General features: G+C 43.9%; 1 protein-coding gene across 1 annotated transcript in view; it reads right to left on the bottom strand.

Moving 5' to 3' along the window:
* The window catches only part of CTNNBL1 (catenin beta like 1), a gene marked incomplete at both ends in the record, with an annotated part of 186,229 nt that overhangs the window by 143,073 nt on the left and 28,327 nt on the right, over positions 1 to 14,829 (bottom strand). Inside the window, one exon of the mRNA XM_080716304.1 lies at positions 2,148 to 2,336. Coding sequence (XP_080572430.1) covers positions 2,148 to 2,336 — 189 coding nt within the window. The remainder of the gene's footprint in view (positions 1 to 2,147; positions 2,337 to 14,829) is intronic.

Consider the following 14,829-nt stretch of genomic DNA (forward strand, 5'->3'; position numbering starts at 1 on the left):
TAATGCCACTCTCGTGGGATTGCCAAAGTCCCAGCCTCCCCGGGCTTTGGCCTTCACTCCTTTAATTTCTCTCCAACATTGGGGGAAAACTGAATTATCAGTCTTAGTCATCAGCCACAGCAGTATGTCCAATAGCTCAACGTCAGAAACTAGAGGGAGATTTCAGAAAGATGAATGTTGGTGGTGGAGCACAAAAAAAGGACAATAATATTTTACAAGTTCACGTGACTTTCCAGGGCCAAGCACCACTTGTTTCTCATCAAATGGGACGTTGGTGGCAGTGAGCAGATAACTCCTGGACTGGTAGCCTTCCATGCGTCATTTTTACAAAGTGATCTCTTTCTCCCTGCTCCTTAACAGAAGGGCTGGTCCCACGCTACATTTCTGTCTCCCAGGCTCGAAACCACTTCCCCATGACAGCTACCGGCCTAATCCTCTAGGACCAGCCCGGCCCACGCGGAAGTTACACCTGCCAGTTAACCGCTGCTGCAGGGCTGATGGGCTGAGCAGACGCAGCAAGCAGGGCGGGAGGGAACCGGGCGCCGCGCTCCCTTGTCTATGAAAGCCCTGCGAGGCTGCAGCCCTTGGAGGGGAAATTCAGAATGCAGGACTGTCTCCCACCACAGATCTCCAAAGTGGCACCATCTTTTAGGGGCAGGCCCCCAAATTAGCATGGGCACCAACCCTGATAAGGAGAGAGCTACTGTCATAACACAGCAAAGACCTCCTCGGAATATGAATCGATCTCTTTTTCTTCTCAGACTCACACCCCACCCTCCTTTTTAACAATCTAAACTTAGCATCACGTCTTGGAGAGAACTAGAAAACAGCTGGCTCTTAAGAATCTATTTCCATAATTCATATTGGACAAAATGCCAGAGTGAAATAACATACAAGTTAACGCTTAAGGATTTAAAAAGACACGAAAGGAAGGTCGTTTTGTTTTTAATCACTGATATTCTACCTCTATTCTTCTTGGCTTCATTCATTTATTCATTCAATAAATATTTATCAAGGGCCTACCAAGAGCTGGGTATTATTCAGAGTGCTGGAGATACAGCTGTGAACAAAACACAGCCAGTCCCTGTTTTCATGGGAGGCTGAGGCGAGAATCACAAATGAGTAAAATAAACAAATAAGAATTTCAAATCATGACACGTGCTGTGAAGACAACATACAGAATAAGGTGGTAAGAGAACGCAGGAATGGCTTCCAGGGCACCTCAAAGACACGACAGGCTTCTTGGAGGAAGCACCTGACCCTCTGAGACCTGAATGGGAAGAAACCAGCTAGGCAGGAGCTAAGGAAAGAGCATCTCAAGAAAGAGGCTGGAGGCGCAAAGGTCCTGGGGCAGGAGTAAGTGCAAAGGCCCAACTGCACCCTGAGGAGCCAAAAGCAGAAAGCCCCTAAGGCATGTCCCTCCCTAAACTTTGGGCCAGGGTCTTACTGTGCTGCGCAGGCTGGCTTCAAACTCCTGGGCTTGAGTGCTCCTCCTGCGTGCCAGGACTGCAGGTGTGTGCCACCATGCCAGGACTCCACCATCCACGCCTAAGTGCCTAATCTGACAGCACCCTTTGATTTCACCACCTTCGTTGTTTTGCCAATATGGCTTCCTCTCCACTTCTACTGCCCTCCAAAGGTCTAGCCTCGGAGTCTGACAACCTCTCCAGTCAACACCAACCACCCCCATGCCCCCATTCCCACAGGGACTGATTTAGCATGTAACCTAGAATTTTTTTCTTCTTTTTTTGTGGCAAATAGATTAAACAAGGGGCATTCTACTTCTGAGCTGCACCCAGCCCTATTTTGTTTTTTAATTTTGAAGCAGGGCCTCACTAAGTAGCCGAGGCTGGCCACAAGCCTGCAATCCTCCTGTCTCAGCCTCCCAAGCACTGAGTTTACAAGCATGTGCCACCACGCCCGACTTAGAATAAAGTTTAAGGGCTCGACCTGTGAAGTTCTTTATACTTTGCAAAATGCTAAACTCCATTATCCCACTTCACATCCACATCAACAGGATGAAGTAAGAATTGCCAGCCCCATCCACAGATGGAGCAGGAGCGAAGAGGACTGGAGTCTCTGGTCCACGGCGCCTCTGCAGACAGTGCCTGGGGCTGCCTCCTGGGCTCCCACCGCCCCCCCAGTACCTCCTCCTCCTCCTCCTCGCCCTCTCTGTCAATAATCTGAAGCAGTCTTTTTTTGTCATCGTCCGCTTCTTCAACCACGGCTGCTTCCTCCTCCCGATGGCGGCTGCGTTCTCGAGGACCAGCTTGCTTCCGCCGCGTCTTCAGCTCCTCCTCCTCATCATCCCGGGGACGTTTGGTGCCCCTGTTGGGCTGAGAGACAGAGAAAAGAAACACAGGATGTTACAGTTGGAAAAGATGCAGACAGGCAAACACAGCAAACGTCCTAAAAGCTTTCAAAGATTCCTTGACAGAAAAGCACCGCAGCACACATTCCCACAGAACGGAGGAAAGCTCTGCGTAGCCATGTTTTTACACTCTTAATAATTCTATAAATACACCATAAACAGTGGCTTTTTTCACAGATTTTTTAAAAATATGCAGTTTTACAACTTCACAAAAGTTCTTGTTTATCCAGAAAGCACAAGGAATAAAACAACCTTGAGACGGGAACAGGACGTACGACTCACCAAGATACCCCACCACGCAGCACATGCTGAGGTTTTAATTGACCCCCCTATGAAAAATTTCAAAATCTTTATAATCTCTAAGAAGTAGTTCAGAGAATACTGTACCATATGCAATTTCCAAAGATCTACTGCACTTCAAATCCTATTTTTTGCAAAAGCAAAAAGTGGCCAGAGGTCAAGCAAAGGACCAAAACAGACACTTTTCTTTTTTTTTTTTTTTTTTGGTGGTACTGGGGTTCCTGGAAGCCCTTCTACCTCCGGGCTACGCTCCCAGACCTATTTTTACATTTTCATTTTTGGAAACAGGGTCTCCTAAGCCAGCGTGCGCGGCTGGCTTCGAACCTGCGCGATCCTCCTGTCTCCGCCTCCCAAGCGCGGGGATTACAAGCGTGCGCCACCACGCCCGGCTAAAACAGACACTTTTCAAATGAAGATATACCAATGTCCAACCTACGTGAAAAAATGGAGCTGGGTACGGTGGCACATACGGGTAATCTAATCCCAGATATTGGGAGGCTGAGACAGGAGGATCACAGGTTTGAGGACAACCTCAGCAATGTAGCATAATTCTCAACAACCTAGTGAGACCCTGTTTCAAAAAATACATAAAAATAAAAACCAGGCCTGGGAGCGTAGCCTTGAGGTAGAATGCTCCTTGGGTCAATCCCCGGCACGACACACACATGCGCGTGTGCAGTGATCTTACTAATCAGGGAAATGCAAATGAAGGCCACAGTGAGCCCTCACCTCACACCTGTTAGAACTGCTGAGGGTGTGAAGAAAAGGGGACTTTATGCACTGTTAATATACATCCAAAGGAAGTGAGATCATTATACCAAACAGAGAGAAAGCTGCAGCACAATTCATGTTCTTTGCAGCATAATTCACAATAGCTAAAATATGGAAGCAACCTAGTTGTCCATCAAAAGATGAATGGATAGCCGGGTGTGGTGGCGCACGCTTGTAATGCCAGCATCGGGAGGCTGAGACAGGAGGGCTGTGGTTCAAGGACAGCCTCCTCTACTTAGCGAGGCCCTTTGTAACTCAGTGAGACCCTGTTTCAAAATAAAAGAATACAAAATAGGGCTGGTGTAGAGCTCGGAGGTAAAATGCCCCTGGGTTCCATCTCCAGTACCAAAAAAAAAAAAAAAAAAGAAATGTGGTATCTGTACATATACAAAGGAGTACTATTCAGCCATAAAAAGAAGGAAAGTCTGTCATTTCCAACAGCATGGGTCAACCAGGGCGACATCACAGTAAGTGAAATAAACCAGGCACAGAAGATAAGTACCACATGATCTCAGGTAAGTATGGGATTTTAAGGAGTTGAACTCAGAAGTAGAGAAATAAAAGGCTGGGGGCAAGGGAAGGGGCTGATCATAAAGTGCAGTTCCAGTTGGAAGAGATGAGCTCCAGCCATCTATTGCACAGCACGGTGACTAAGCACATACTTTCACACTCTTACTTACTAAAAAGTAAGTTTCAAATGTTTTCTTCACACACACAAAAAATGGGATGTAATGTAATAGACTTGCTAATTAGCATGATTTAATCATTCCACATTATAAACAGATTATAACATCACATTGAACTGGACTTATGGTGGTCCACAACTATAAACCCAGCTACTCAGAAGGCCGAGGCAGGGGGATTGCGAGTTTGAGGCCAGCCTGGGCCACTCAGTGGTACCCTGTCTTAAAACTGAAATAAGAAGGGCTGGGGATGTAGCTTGGCTGTAGCATACATGAGGCCCTGGGTTTGATCTCCACAAGAGATGATGGGATGGGAACAACCCATCCTGCATCCCATAAATATACGCAATTACTTGTCAATTAAAGTTTTTAGTTAAAAATGTTTTAAAAGTCCCAGAAGCCAAGTATCACTCAAGGTTACAAACAGTGTCATGGAAGACAGAACTGGCATCCTGATCCCTTCTCTGAGGCCCCTTCTGCCGCTCTGACAGGGCCTCGTTTTGTCTTTTACAACACAATCCTTGAAGAAATGGGCACTACTGAAATGAAGCAGGGAGAGGACGCCTCACATGGCAAGGACAAGCTGGTCCCTTCTTAAAGCTGAACCTGATCTCTGCAAAGTCTGCCCATGTGCCATGATTCCAGGACCCATTAAACTAGAATAAAACAGAGCGCTACTGACTGAGGAGACACACTGGGGCCCGCTGCTGCCCTCAACTCCACCTGCCGCTGGAGGGATGGTGGCACCCTGTCCACCTCTCTAAGCCTCGGTTTCTGAACTACAGATGGAGATTACAAGCCTTTTTCCTATGGACTTCGAAAGACTGCTTTTAAAATGAAAGCTCGAAATAATGTATAAAATGATCACTAAGATCTAACCCAAGGGAGCCTGTCTTCCCCAACCGAGCATTTGTGTCTGGTTCCTTCGTGAGCTGTTCTTCACCTGGCATGAAAACTGCCCCGCCACACTGTGCAGTGTAATGCAGTGTGTTACTACCAAACAGAAGAAAACGCAGGCTCGCCGGCAGCCTGCTAAGCCGTGTGGTAATAGCAGGTAAGTTTCTCTCACGCACATCACACATCTCACCTGTGACTGTCACTGCACTGCACTGTGCCGGGGGTGGAAAGTCACTCCCGCTGCATTCATGGATCCTGCTGGTGTGCATACCAGGTGTGTGAGCAAGTCTAAGCATGGCATGGCCCAGGAAACTAGCGGGGACGGTTTAGCCTGTGGGGTACCGCCTGCTGTTGTTTCTCTTGCTGGTCCCCATGGGATAGACTATAATCTCATATGAACCCTATTTCCTTAAATGCAAAAATCTACTACCATTATTAATGCTCTGCCCTAAAAAAAAAGAGGAAAAAGAAATCATCATGTCAGTAACTATGTCGGAAAGGAAAAGGAGGTGCTAGTTGTCAAGTGAGAAGGGAAAGCGAAGGTAGTTTCTCTGGAAAGGGGGCAGGCTTCGCATTAAAAATCTGTAGCTCCACAGCAGGTAAGGAACTTCAGCCCCCTGGGAACCGCGAATTCTTGCAGGCTCATAAAACAAGCCCCGCTGCGAGTTTGATTAGCAAGAGCCTGCTGCAGCAGCCAAGTCAAGGCATGAGCTCCAGAGTTCTCCACAGAGAGAAGCCCTCCGTCGTTTAGCTCTGAGGGCTGAGAGAGAAGGCAGTGGACCACAGGAAAGGGGAGAGAGCTACACCTGCCACAGCTAAACGCAAGCTGAAGAAACACTGGCTCCGTCCCTTTGCAAACACTTCCAAGCCACTTCTTTAAACCAAGCATTGCAGAGGTCAGGGGAGGAGTTTTATTTTTACTTTTAACAATTTCCACTGAAATAGCACTTTCCTTGCAGAACTTTAATCTCCACCATGTCTCTGGGGGCCAGAAGTCGTTAGCAGTATTGTTTTATAAGTAGGAGACAGGATGCCTGAGATGGTCTAATAAACTCTTGCAAGGACAACCTGGTCCCTTCTTAAAACTGAACCTGATCTCTGGGAAATTTGCTCATCTGCCATAATTCCAAGACCCTAACTGACACATATCTGAGGGACTTACATACACCCATAAGTGTAAGTCATACAAGAACTTGGTTAAATCATCAAATCTACAAATATCTTAATAGAGTATCATCATCAAGTAATCAGCTGGCCCAAGAAAGAGCCAGGTTTGCAATTGGGCCACAAGAACAGACAGGGCTGGTGTAGGTTAAGACAAGATGAGATGATTCTCTAACTTATTTATTTATTTAATATTTGCTGTACTGGGGACGGAACCCAGGGGCATTCTAGCTCCGAGCTACACCCCCAGCCCTATTTTTTTATTTTATTTTGAAGCAGGGTCTCACTGAATTGCAAAGAGCCTCACTAAGTAGCTGAGGCTGTCTGTGAACCGCAATCCTCTGGTCTAAGCCTCCTGAATGCTGGGATTGTAAGCGTGTGCCACCACACCCGGCTCTAACTTTAATTTTGGCACCAGGGATCAAACATAGGGCTGTTTTACCTTCAGGATATACTCCCAGCCTTTTTTTAAAATTATTTTGAAACAGGGTCTCACAAAGTTGCCGAGGCTAGCTTTGAACCTGTAATCATCTCTCAGCCTCCAAAAGTCCTGGATTACAGGCTTGGGCCACTGTATCCAGTTATTTCCTAACTTTCAGGAATAGCCTAAGCACACCATCCCTAGGAGAGCAACTTTTAGGTTCAGCTATTCCAGCCCTCCTCTTTTTTTTTTTTTTTTTTTTTTTTTTTTTGGTACTGGGGGTGGAACCCAGGGGCTTTTCTACTTCTGGGCTATTAAGTTGCTGAGAGCCTCACTAAGTAACTGAGGCTGGCTTTGAACCTGTGCAATACTCCAGTCTCAGCCTCCCAACTGCTGGGATTACAAGCATGCGCCACCACGCCAGGCTAAACCCTCAGCTCTGCAGAGCACAGCAGCACATCAGGACACCTCCCCGTGGCGATGGGCCATGCAAAGGTCCGCAGGCACTTTAGCTCAGCATCTTCCTCTCCCAAGGGTGATACTCAGAGCTTCTGCTCTTTACACCGCGACCTTCAATTAGTTCATTTTCAAAAACTAACATTTCAAATACAAAAGTTTCTACTCATCCCTGAGATTTAGTAATAAAGGTGAGGATGTTTCTTCAACAAATATTATGTGCAACTATGTCTAAGGACCTGTGCTGGGTACTGGGCACAGAAGTGGCATACAAGACAATTAGAACCTGGCTATCAGAGCTTAAGAGTTTACAGCAGTGTCCAAATGAAGCCTAATGCAAGCAATAGACAGAATTTGAAATATTTTAAGAGCCACACATAAAAAAAGAAAAAAGATAGAAAATGATTTAGTATCTAACATAACCCAATATATCTAAATATTCTCACTTCAACATGTAGTCAATATAAAAATTGCTAATTCGATATTTTACTTTTTTCCTATCAAGTCTTTTGGAACCTGGTAGTATTTACAGTTTAGGTCCATCTTAATTAGACTAACCCCATTTCCTGTGCTCAACAGCCACTGGGGCTTAAGGCTATAGGACTCCGCAGCAGAGATCTAGAGGCTCTCCAGCTCCCTAATAAAGCCAAATTAGAACCATCAGTCCAGCAACAATGAGTGAAATAGGGATTAGTATGAATTAGGAAGCTAGCTCCATAGCCTTTTCCAGAAATATACTTTTTGATTATATTTACCCAACTGTTTATGAAAAAATAAAACAAGAAAAAAAAAGGGGGGGGGGAGCGTTCAGACCTTGAGCTGACTTCACTCCAGGGGAGCCCAGGGGCTACTGAGCCAAACGGGACTCGGGCTCACAACCTGCAGAGGCCAACCGCGCAGACCCAGCTCTCCCAGCACAGCCAGGCCCAAGAGGCTTAAGCCATTCTTGCCAGCAGCCTTTGGAGAGTAATTTGTTTTGGTGTCTCAAAATTTGGAATCCCTCAAGTTGAAGGAATGACAAAGCAGATGTTTAATAAAGTCATTTCTCTACTTCTGTTGTCTATAGCACTAGAGAAAAAAAAAGATTAACTCTTAACTTCTGCTGTACCAGAAAATGAAGCTTAAAGGATTTTTACAAATGTCTGTGTTCCCCACCTTATTCCCCAACACAGTAAGTGGAATAAAAGCTCACTAAGCATTGGCCACCCTCCAACCACGTGACTTTCTAGGATACAAAGGGACTCCGCTTACTCAAAGCTTACTGCAGTCTTTAAGATACTGTACACGACACCTTAACTTTTCAATAATCCTGTTGTATATGTGTATCTCCAGCTCCCTCTGAAAAGAAATCAAGACATCTCACGAAAGCACTGAAAGGGTTAAAAAATTAAAATAAGCAATCTGCCTAGGATACTCCCTGCGTTCCCAGACAATATCCAACCTAAGCTTTAGGTTTCATTTTTCCCCTCTTTTTTTTTTTTTAATTAAAAAGCAGTGAGAAGCTGCAGCTATAATGAGGGGCTGTGGGAACATGCAGTTATATTGGGCTCAAAGTAATGTACCATAGGAAGAGGCTACATCACCAGAACGGAGCCTAAATTAAAACTCCACTATGGAACCAACTCCATTTCCTCTGAGCGTGCAATCTATATTATCACATTTATGGTCTGTCTCGACCTCAATTAAGACTTGAGGAGGGGGGAGAACGTGAACTTCTATAATAAGCAATAATGGTATCATTATGGTAAGTTATGAAAACACAGTGCAATTATTAATGTGAAGAGCACATTTGTATAAGGATATAACAGCGTGTGTGTGTGTGTGTGTGTGTGTGTGTGTGTGTGTGTCTAAATATAGCTTGACATTCCAAGTTACCTAGCCAAGAAAGGGATAATTCATAAAAGATGCTTCTATAGTAACAGGAGAAAAAAAATGCCCAATCCTACCTACTAAGAGAAAAATGTCAAAAGAAGCCTTATAATGAACTAGGAATTCCTCACTCAGCACTAAAGTGCTCACATAACTTAAGAAAAGGATCTTCTAAGTAGAGCATGAAGTGCTGTTTCTCAAATATCAAACAATAGGTAGAACTCAGAAATATGAGTTTGAAGTGATAATCTAGTTTACCATTCTACAGAATAGGGAATTCTGAGCCCCGTGGGTTTAAACAACTCGTGTGTGGTGGGCAAGATTACAAGGCTTCTAATTCCCAATACAATGATTTTCTTTCTCCATATGACTCAAAGCTGGTTGGAGAGAATAAGAGAATGTTGGGGGGAAAATCACCAGGAAACACATAAACAAAGTTACTATTAAAATGGAAGAATGTAGACTCATTCCTATTTTAGGCTGGAGAGTTAGGGCTCAAAGCCATCAACAGGAAAAGACTTCTAATCCATGACGGTGATTTCTAACCTGTTTGCAATGGTGACAGCCTGATTTTAGAGTCTGATTTTCCTAAATCTGAATCCCGGCCCTTCTACTTAACAACCCTAGGATTAGTTTCCTCGGTCTACAAACTGGGAATAGTAACTCTTTTCACATAGACACTTATGTATAAATGGATGCCTGCACATCCAAGACTGATATTTCTAGCCAGGTACAGTGATACATGACTGTAATCCAGTACTTGGGAGGCTGAGACAGGAGGATCACAGGTTGAAGACCAACCTCAGAAACTTACTGATACTCTGTTTCAAAATAAAAAGGGCTGGGAGTTATAGCTCTGAAGTAGAAGTAGAATGCCCCTGGATTCAATTCCTAATACAAGACAGACAGACAGACAGACAGAAGAGAGAGAGAGGTTTCTAATGCACAGTCTCACTTGGCCCATAGAAGACAACACATGGATAGCACCTCTCTCCCTTTCCCTCCCCTCCCCTACCTGATTCAAAATTAATGAGACTCAAAGTTAGAAAGGGCTCTGACCATTAATAGTTAGGTTTTTAAATGTCACAATATTTAACAGATACTTCCACTCCACACCAGTTGCACTTTTTCATTAGCCAATTCTGAGGAAAGACACATGACAACAATTTACTACCATCTATTTGGTAATATTTTTCTTTGATTTATGTTTCTAACATCCATATTTATATGGGAGATTAATTGTGTATTCATTCCACAGAAAATACTTGTGTCCGCCTAGATCTCTTGCCATGTTTTTCCAAGGCAGAAGAGTCAGTCCAGACTTCAAGTACTTTGGATCTAACCTAATCAATCTCCTATCTGAAGTCTGAATCCCTTTTACAGGCTGAGACCTTCCAATACCTCTGGTGACCAGATACCCGCCTCCTGCCTGATCTGGGCCCCCCCTGCTTTGAATCCCTCAGAGTTCATTACATGGAGGAGAAACCTTTCAATTTACAATTTCCTTCCCTGGTCCCTAATTCGTCCCCTGAAAGAACAGGTCTAGTCTTGCTCTGGCTTTCGTTTTAATGGATATGTCAAGACAAGCCTATTTCTTCTTCTTTTCCCATTGCCTTTTCTTTTACAGAATAAACACGTTCAGTGGAAAAGTGGGGGCATGCACAACACTGGGGAGAAAGGGAAGTATACACATAATTAAATTCCTTCCTACCACCGCTTGGGGAGTTCATCGTTTTAAAACTTTCTAATACCTCTTGAGGCAATTAGACATATGGAATGTTACCAAGCTTATGGACAGATTGATTGGTCTCCCCAATCAGAAATGCTCAGAAATCATCTGCTGTTAACCTCTCCTGACTACCTTTTGTCATAATAAAAGGGAGTTTTCAAACACTCGTTTTTTCCAGATGGTGGTGAGTGGCCTGACCCAGAAGTTACAGATGAGCTGCAGTAATGAGTTTTCCTTCCCTTCCTTGGCTGCACATTCGCTGGTGACATTTTACATCTAGGACTTCTGGCTCAATCAATATTTGCGGGCACAAAACCTGCCAAAGTTAACATCAGGGCTCCCTTGCAAATTTGCTCAAGGCACAACTGAAAAAGCTCACAATCTCTAATGCCACAACTAACATCAGCCAAAATTCGTAATTAGAGATCAAAGTAATCAGAGACAGAAAATTCCATCCACCAAAGGGCTGTTGCAAAGGGTTTCTTTACAAAGGGTTTCTGTGTAAACCATAGAGTGCGTTGTCAGAGTAAGATATTATCATAATCATATGTTTAAGGAAAAATCTGAGTGAAAATTTCAGATATCCACATATATAATTATATATTATGCCTTTGCAAATTTATAAGACTTAAAACTTAAAAATAAAACAAAACAACAATAAATCATGGCAACAATTTATTTACTGTCTTTTTGCTAGAGGGGAAAAAAATAGGTACCAAGAACTCCTCAAAATCCCAAAGCAAAGTCACTACAAAATATAAGACAGAATCAACTTAGCAAGACTCTCCGAGAGAGACCCTGTTTCAAAACAGAAAATTAAAAAAAGAGCTAGGGGTAATTTAATCAAATCCCCCTCTTGGATTCTTATTCCTCGCTAAAGCCTGAATACCTATTTGTCACACCTCCAAAGACTGTGTAGATTTGTTTTTTAGAAGTACAAACTAATCCATGATTTACTTTGACATCTTCTCTGATTAATTCAGCAACTATATCAGAAAGCTGAATGCTGATTTGGTTTCTTTATTTATCAAATCTAACAAATGCAGATACTTGTAAAACCACTGCAAGGTAAACTACCTCCACTTTAGCAGACTTATGGATATGTTTTGTCAACTGCACCAAACCATCATCATCCATTCATTCACGCCAGAAGTATTTACGGAGCTAATAGAGCATCGGCATCACTCCATTAGGTGCTGGAGGGGATATTAGACATCAATCCAACAACAGTAACAACAGAAGAGCACTGATCTAAAAGGTGCAACAAGATACAATGCCAAGAGCAGCAACCAAGAATCAGAAACTCTGAGTTCCAGTCAGTCACGGAAGGGTCACATGACCCTAGATAACCAGTGCTGTGTTATCAAAATGCCTGCTCTTCCTCTGCTACCACCCAGGACTGCCCTGAGTAGACCAAGACAATGGTGATGCGAAAGAGAAACACTGAGTAGCCCACCAGCCCATAAAAAAGGCCCAACCTCATTAGAAACTGGGGAAATGCTCATGAAGACTGTATCACCAGGTGGACAAACACAAAAAATTAAAAACCTGCAGGGCCAAGTGTTGTGAGGATGTGGAGAAACAGGAGCTACTAAAGCTTGCTCATGAGTCTGCCTGAGCACAGCTGACTGGTGAGGCCTGAGAACTGGAGAGGCACAGAGTCTGTTGCTATCCCAGAAATTCTAATCCCAGGTATATACAGAGATTGGAGAAATCCTCACACACACGCACAAAGAGATAAAGAATATCCGCTGCAGTGTATCTGTTAAAAGGAAAAAAAAGTTCACTGATCATGCATGGGTCACACATAAGTGGTAATAGTCAAAAACGCATGGGAATAAGAATCTCCAAACTCAAGGTAGACTGCTTCTGGAGGGAGAGCAAATCAAGAGAGAAAATGTATTAGGGAATGGAATACAATGAAATGGGACTAGGGACGGGAACAGAGGAGATTTTGGTACTTACAATATTTTATCTATTAAAAAATCTGAAGTAAATCTGGCCAAAAAAAAAGTATAATTCTGCACAGACTTAAGGAGAAAAGAAGGGGAACCACTAGAAGCTAGCAGGGCATGACGCAGAATAAGCCAAGCCCAACAGGTTGCGGCCCTTTGCTATGGCTAGGGCTAGAAAAGGTTAAGGGTTTGCAGTTGGTACCTTAAGATCAACAAGATCTTTCACAAAGCGTTCAAGTGGACAGAGGGAAAAATGCAGGCACATATAGCATAGATAGGTAGATCCATAACTGGTTGAACCAAATGTAGTTACATGTTTACATTCAAAATAACAAATGTGTAATGTACCTTCCAGAGAAATATGATTCAGAAACCGTTCATTTGGAAAGAGTTGATGGTTTTTAGTAAATTCTCAATTCAAAGAATGAGTCAATAGGATGGCCAGCTTTAATTTTTTTTAAGTTAATACATATTAAGGGCAGGGTGTGTGTGTGTGTGAGAGAGAGAGAGAGAGTGTGTGTGTATGTGTGTTTTGCTGGGGATTAAACCCAGGGCATTCTACCTCCAAGCTACACCCCAGCTCTGTTTTATTTTTATTTGGAAACAGGGTCTTACTAAGTTAAAGGCACACTTTATACAAGGCAGCCACTTTAAAAGAGGCATTGCAAGTTTGTAATCCCAGCCACTCAGGAGGATGAGGCAGGAGGATTGAAAATTCCAAGCCAGCCTGATCCCGTCACAAGATATATTTAAAAGGAATACCACACACACTCGTGTGTGTGTGTGGGGGGGGGTACTGGGGATTGAACCCAAGGGCAATCTACCTCTGAGCTACAGCCCCAGCCCTATTTTTTAATTCTTTATTTTGAAGCAAGGTCTCACTAACTAGCTGAGGCTAATTGTGAACCTGCGATCCTCCTGTTTCAGCCTCCCAAGTACTGGGATTACAAGCGTGCACCATCAACACATACACATTTCAAATCTGAAAATACCAGAGTGGGATAGGGACAGGGTCTAGAAAACTTGCTACAGGAAAAACCAGTAAGGGATCCAGAAGAGATCTAGGGTGGGGCCAAAGAGACACCTTCTGGGTTATCTGAATGGCTTCCTTGGAATAGGGCAAGTGAATACCATGCTACCAAGATGGCAGATCACCTTCCTTCCCCTCCATTCCAGCTAGAAACCTAACGAGTCTGGAGCCTCAACTCAAACATCACCTTCTCACAGTACTCCAAGGGTTCCAGCCAGGTTTCTGAGTTTCCATCAACAAATCACATCCCCATCAGTCCACAACACATGCATTAATAAGTCTCCATGTCCTCCTCATGAGCCAGGTCCTCAAGAGTACAAACCCTGGGATCTGATTCTTGCTGGCAAACACTTAGTACCTAACAGTGCCATGCTCCTAGAGGCACTTAACCCATGCTGCTCTCAGTGAGAGACACTCGGCTCCACACACAGCAGCACAAATATACCACTAAGGTGAACAAGAACAGAAAAGGCTCCCGGTCACTGGAAGTTCACTGCAAGGCTCCAAGAGCCTGCATTACGCATCATGCTGCTGTTGACCAGCCCCTCTGGCCGGAAGATTCGAACGCTCAGTATCTGAGCCTTAACTCAACTTCAATGAGAATTATCTTTTCTCTGACTCTTTTTCAAAATAAGAATCTACCACCATTTTGGGGGGGGGTGGTACTGGGGTTCCTGGAAGCCCTTCTACCTCCAGGCTACACTCCCAGACCTATTTTATATTTTTATTTGGAAACAGGGTCTCCTAAGCCAGCGAGCGCGGCTGGCTTCAAACCTGCACGATCCTCCTGTCTCTGCCTCCCAAGCGCGGGGATTACAAGCGTGTGCCACCACGCCTGGCTCTACCACCATTTTTTTAGGTTTAAAAATGATTTATTTCATCCCTATTGATCTTAAAGTTATATAAATATCAGCTATGTAAAAAGATTGGATGCAAGCAAAAAAAAAATCTGTCTATAGATTGTATCTTATTTCAAATACAATGAAATACTTTCTAACATTTTCTATGGTTACTTAAAAAAGTAAGACAAATCCCACTTGATAGACATCTGTGAGTGTTAAGTGCAGGTGAGCCTGATGGCCCTCGCCAAGCACACTCCAACACACCACAGCTCTGTGCAGGGAGCACAAGGCTTAACCACCAGGGAAACAAAAGGCATTTCTTGTCCTCCACACACTTTCAA

The sequence above is a fragment of the Muscardinus avellanarius genome (genome assembly GCF_963383645.1).
Source record: "Muscardinus avellanarius genome assembly, chromosome: 19".
NCBI classification, from domain to species: Eukaryota; Metazoa; Chordata; class Mammalia; order Rodentia; family Gliridae; genus Muscardinus; species Muscardinus avellanarius.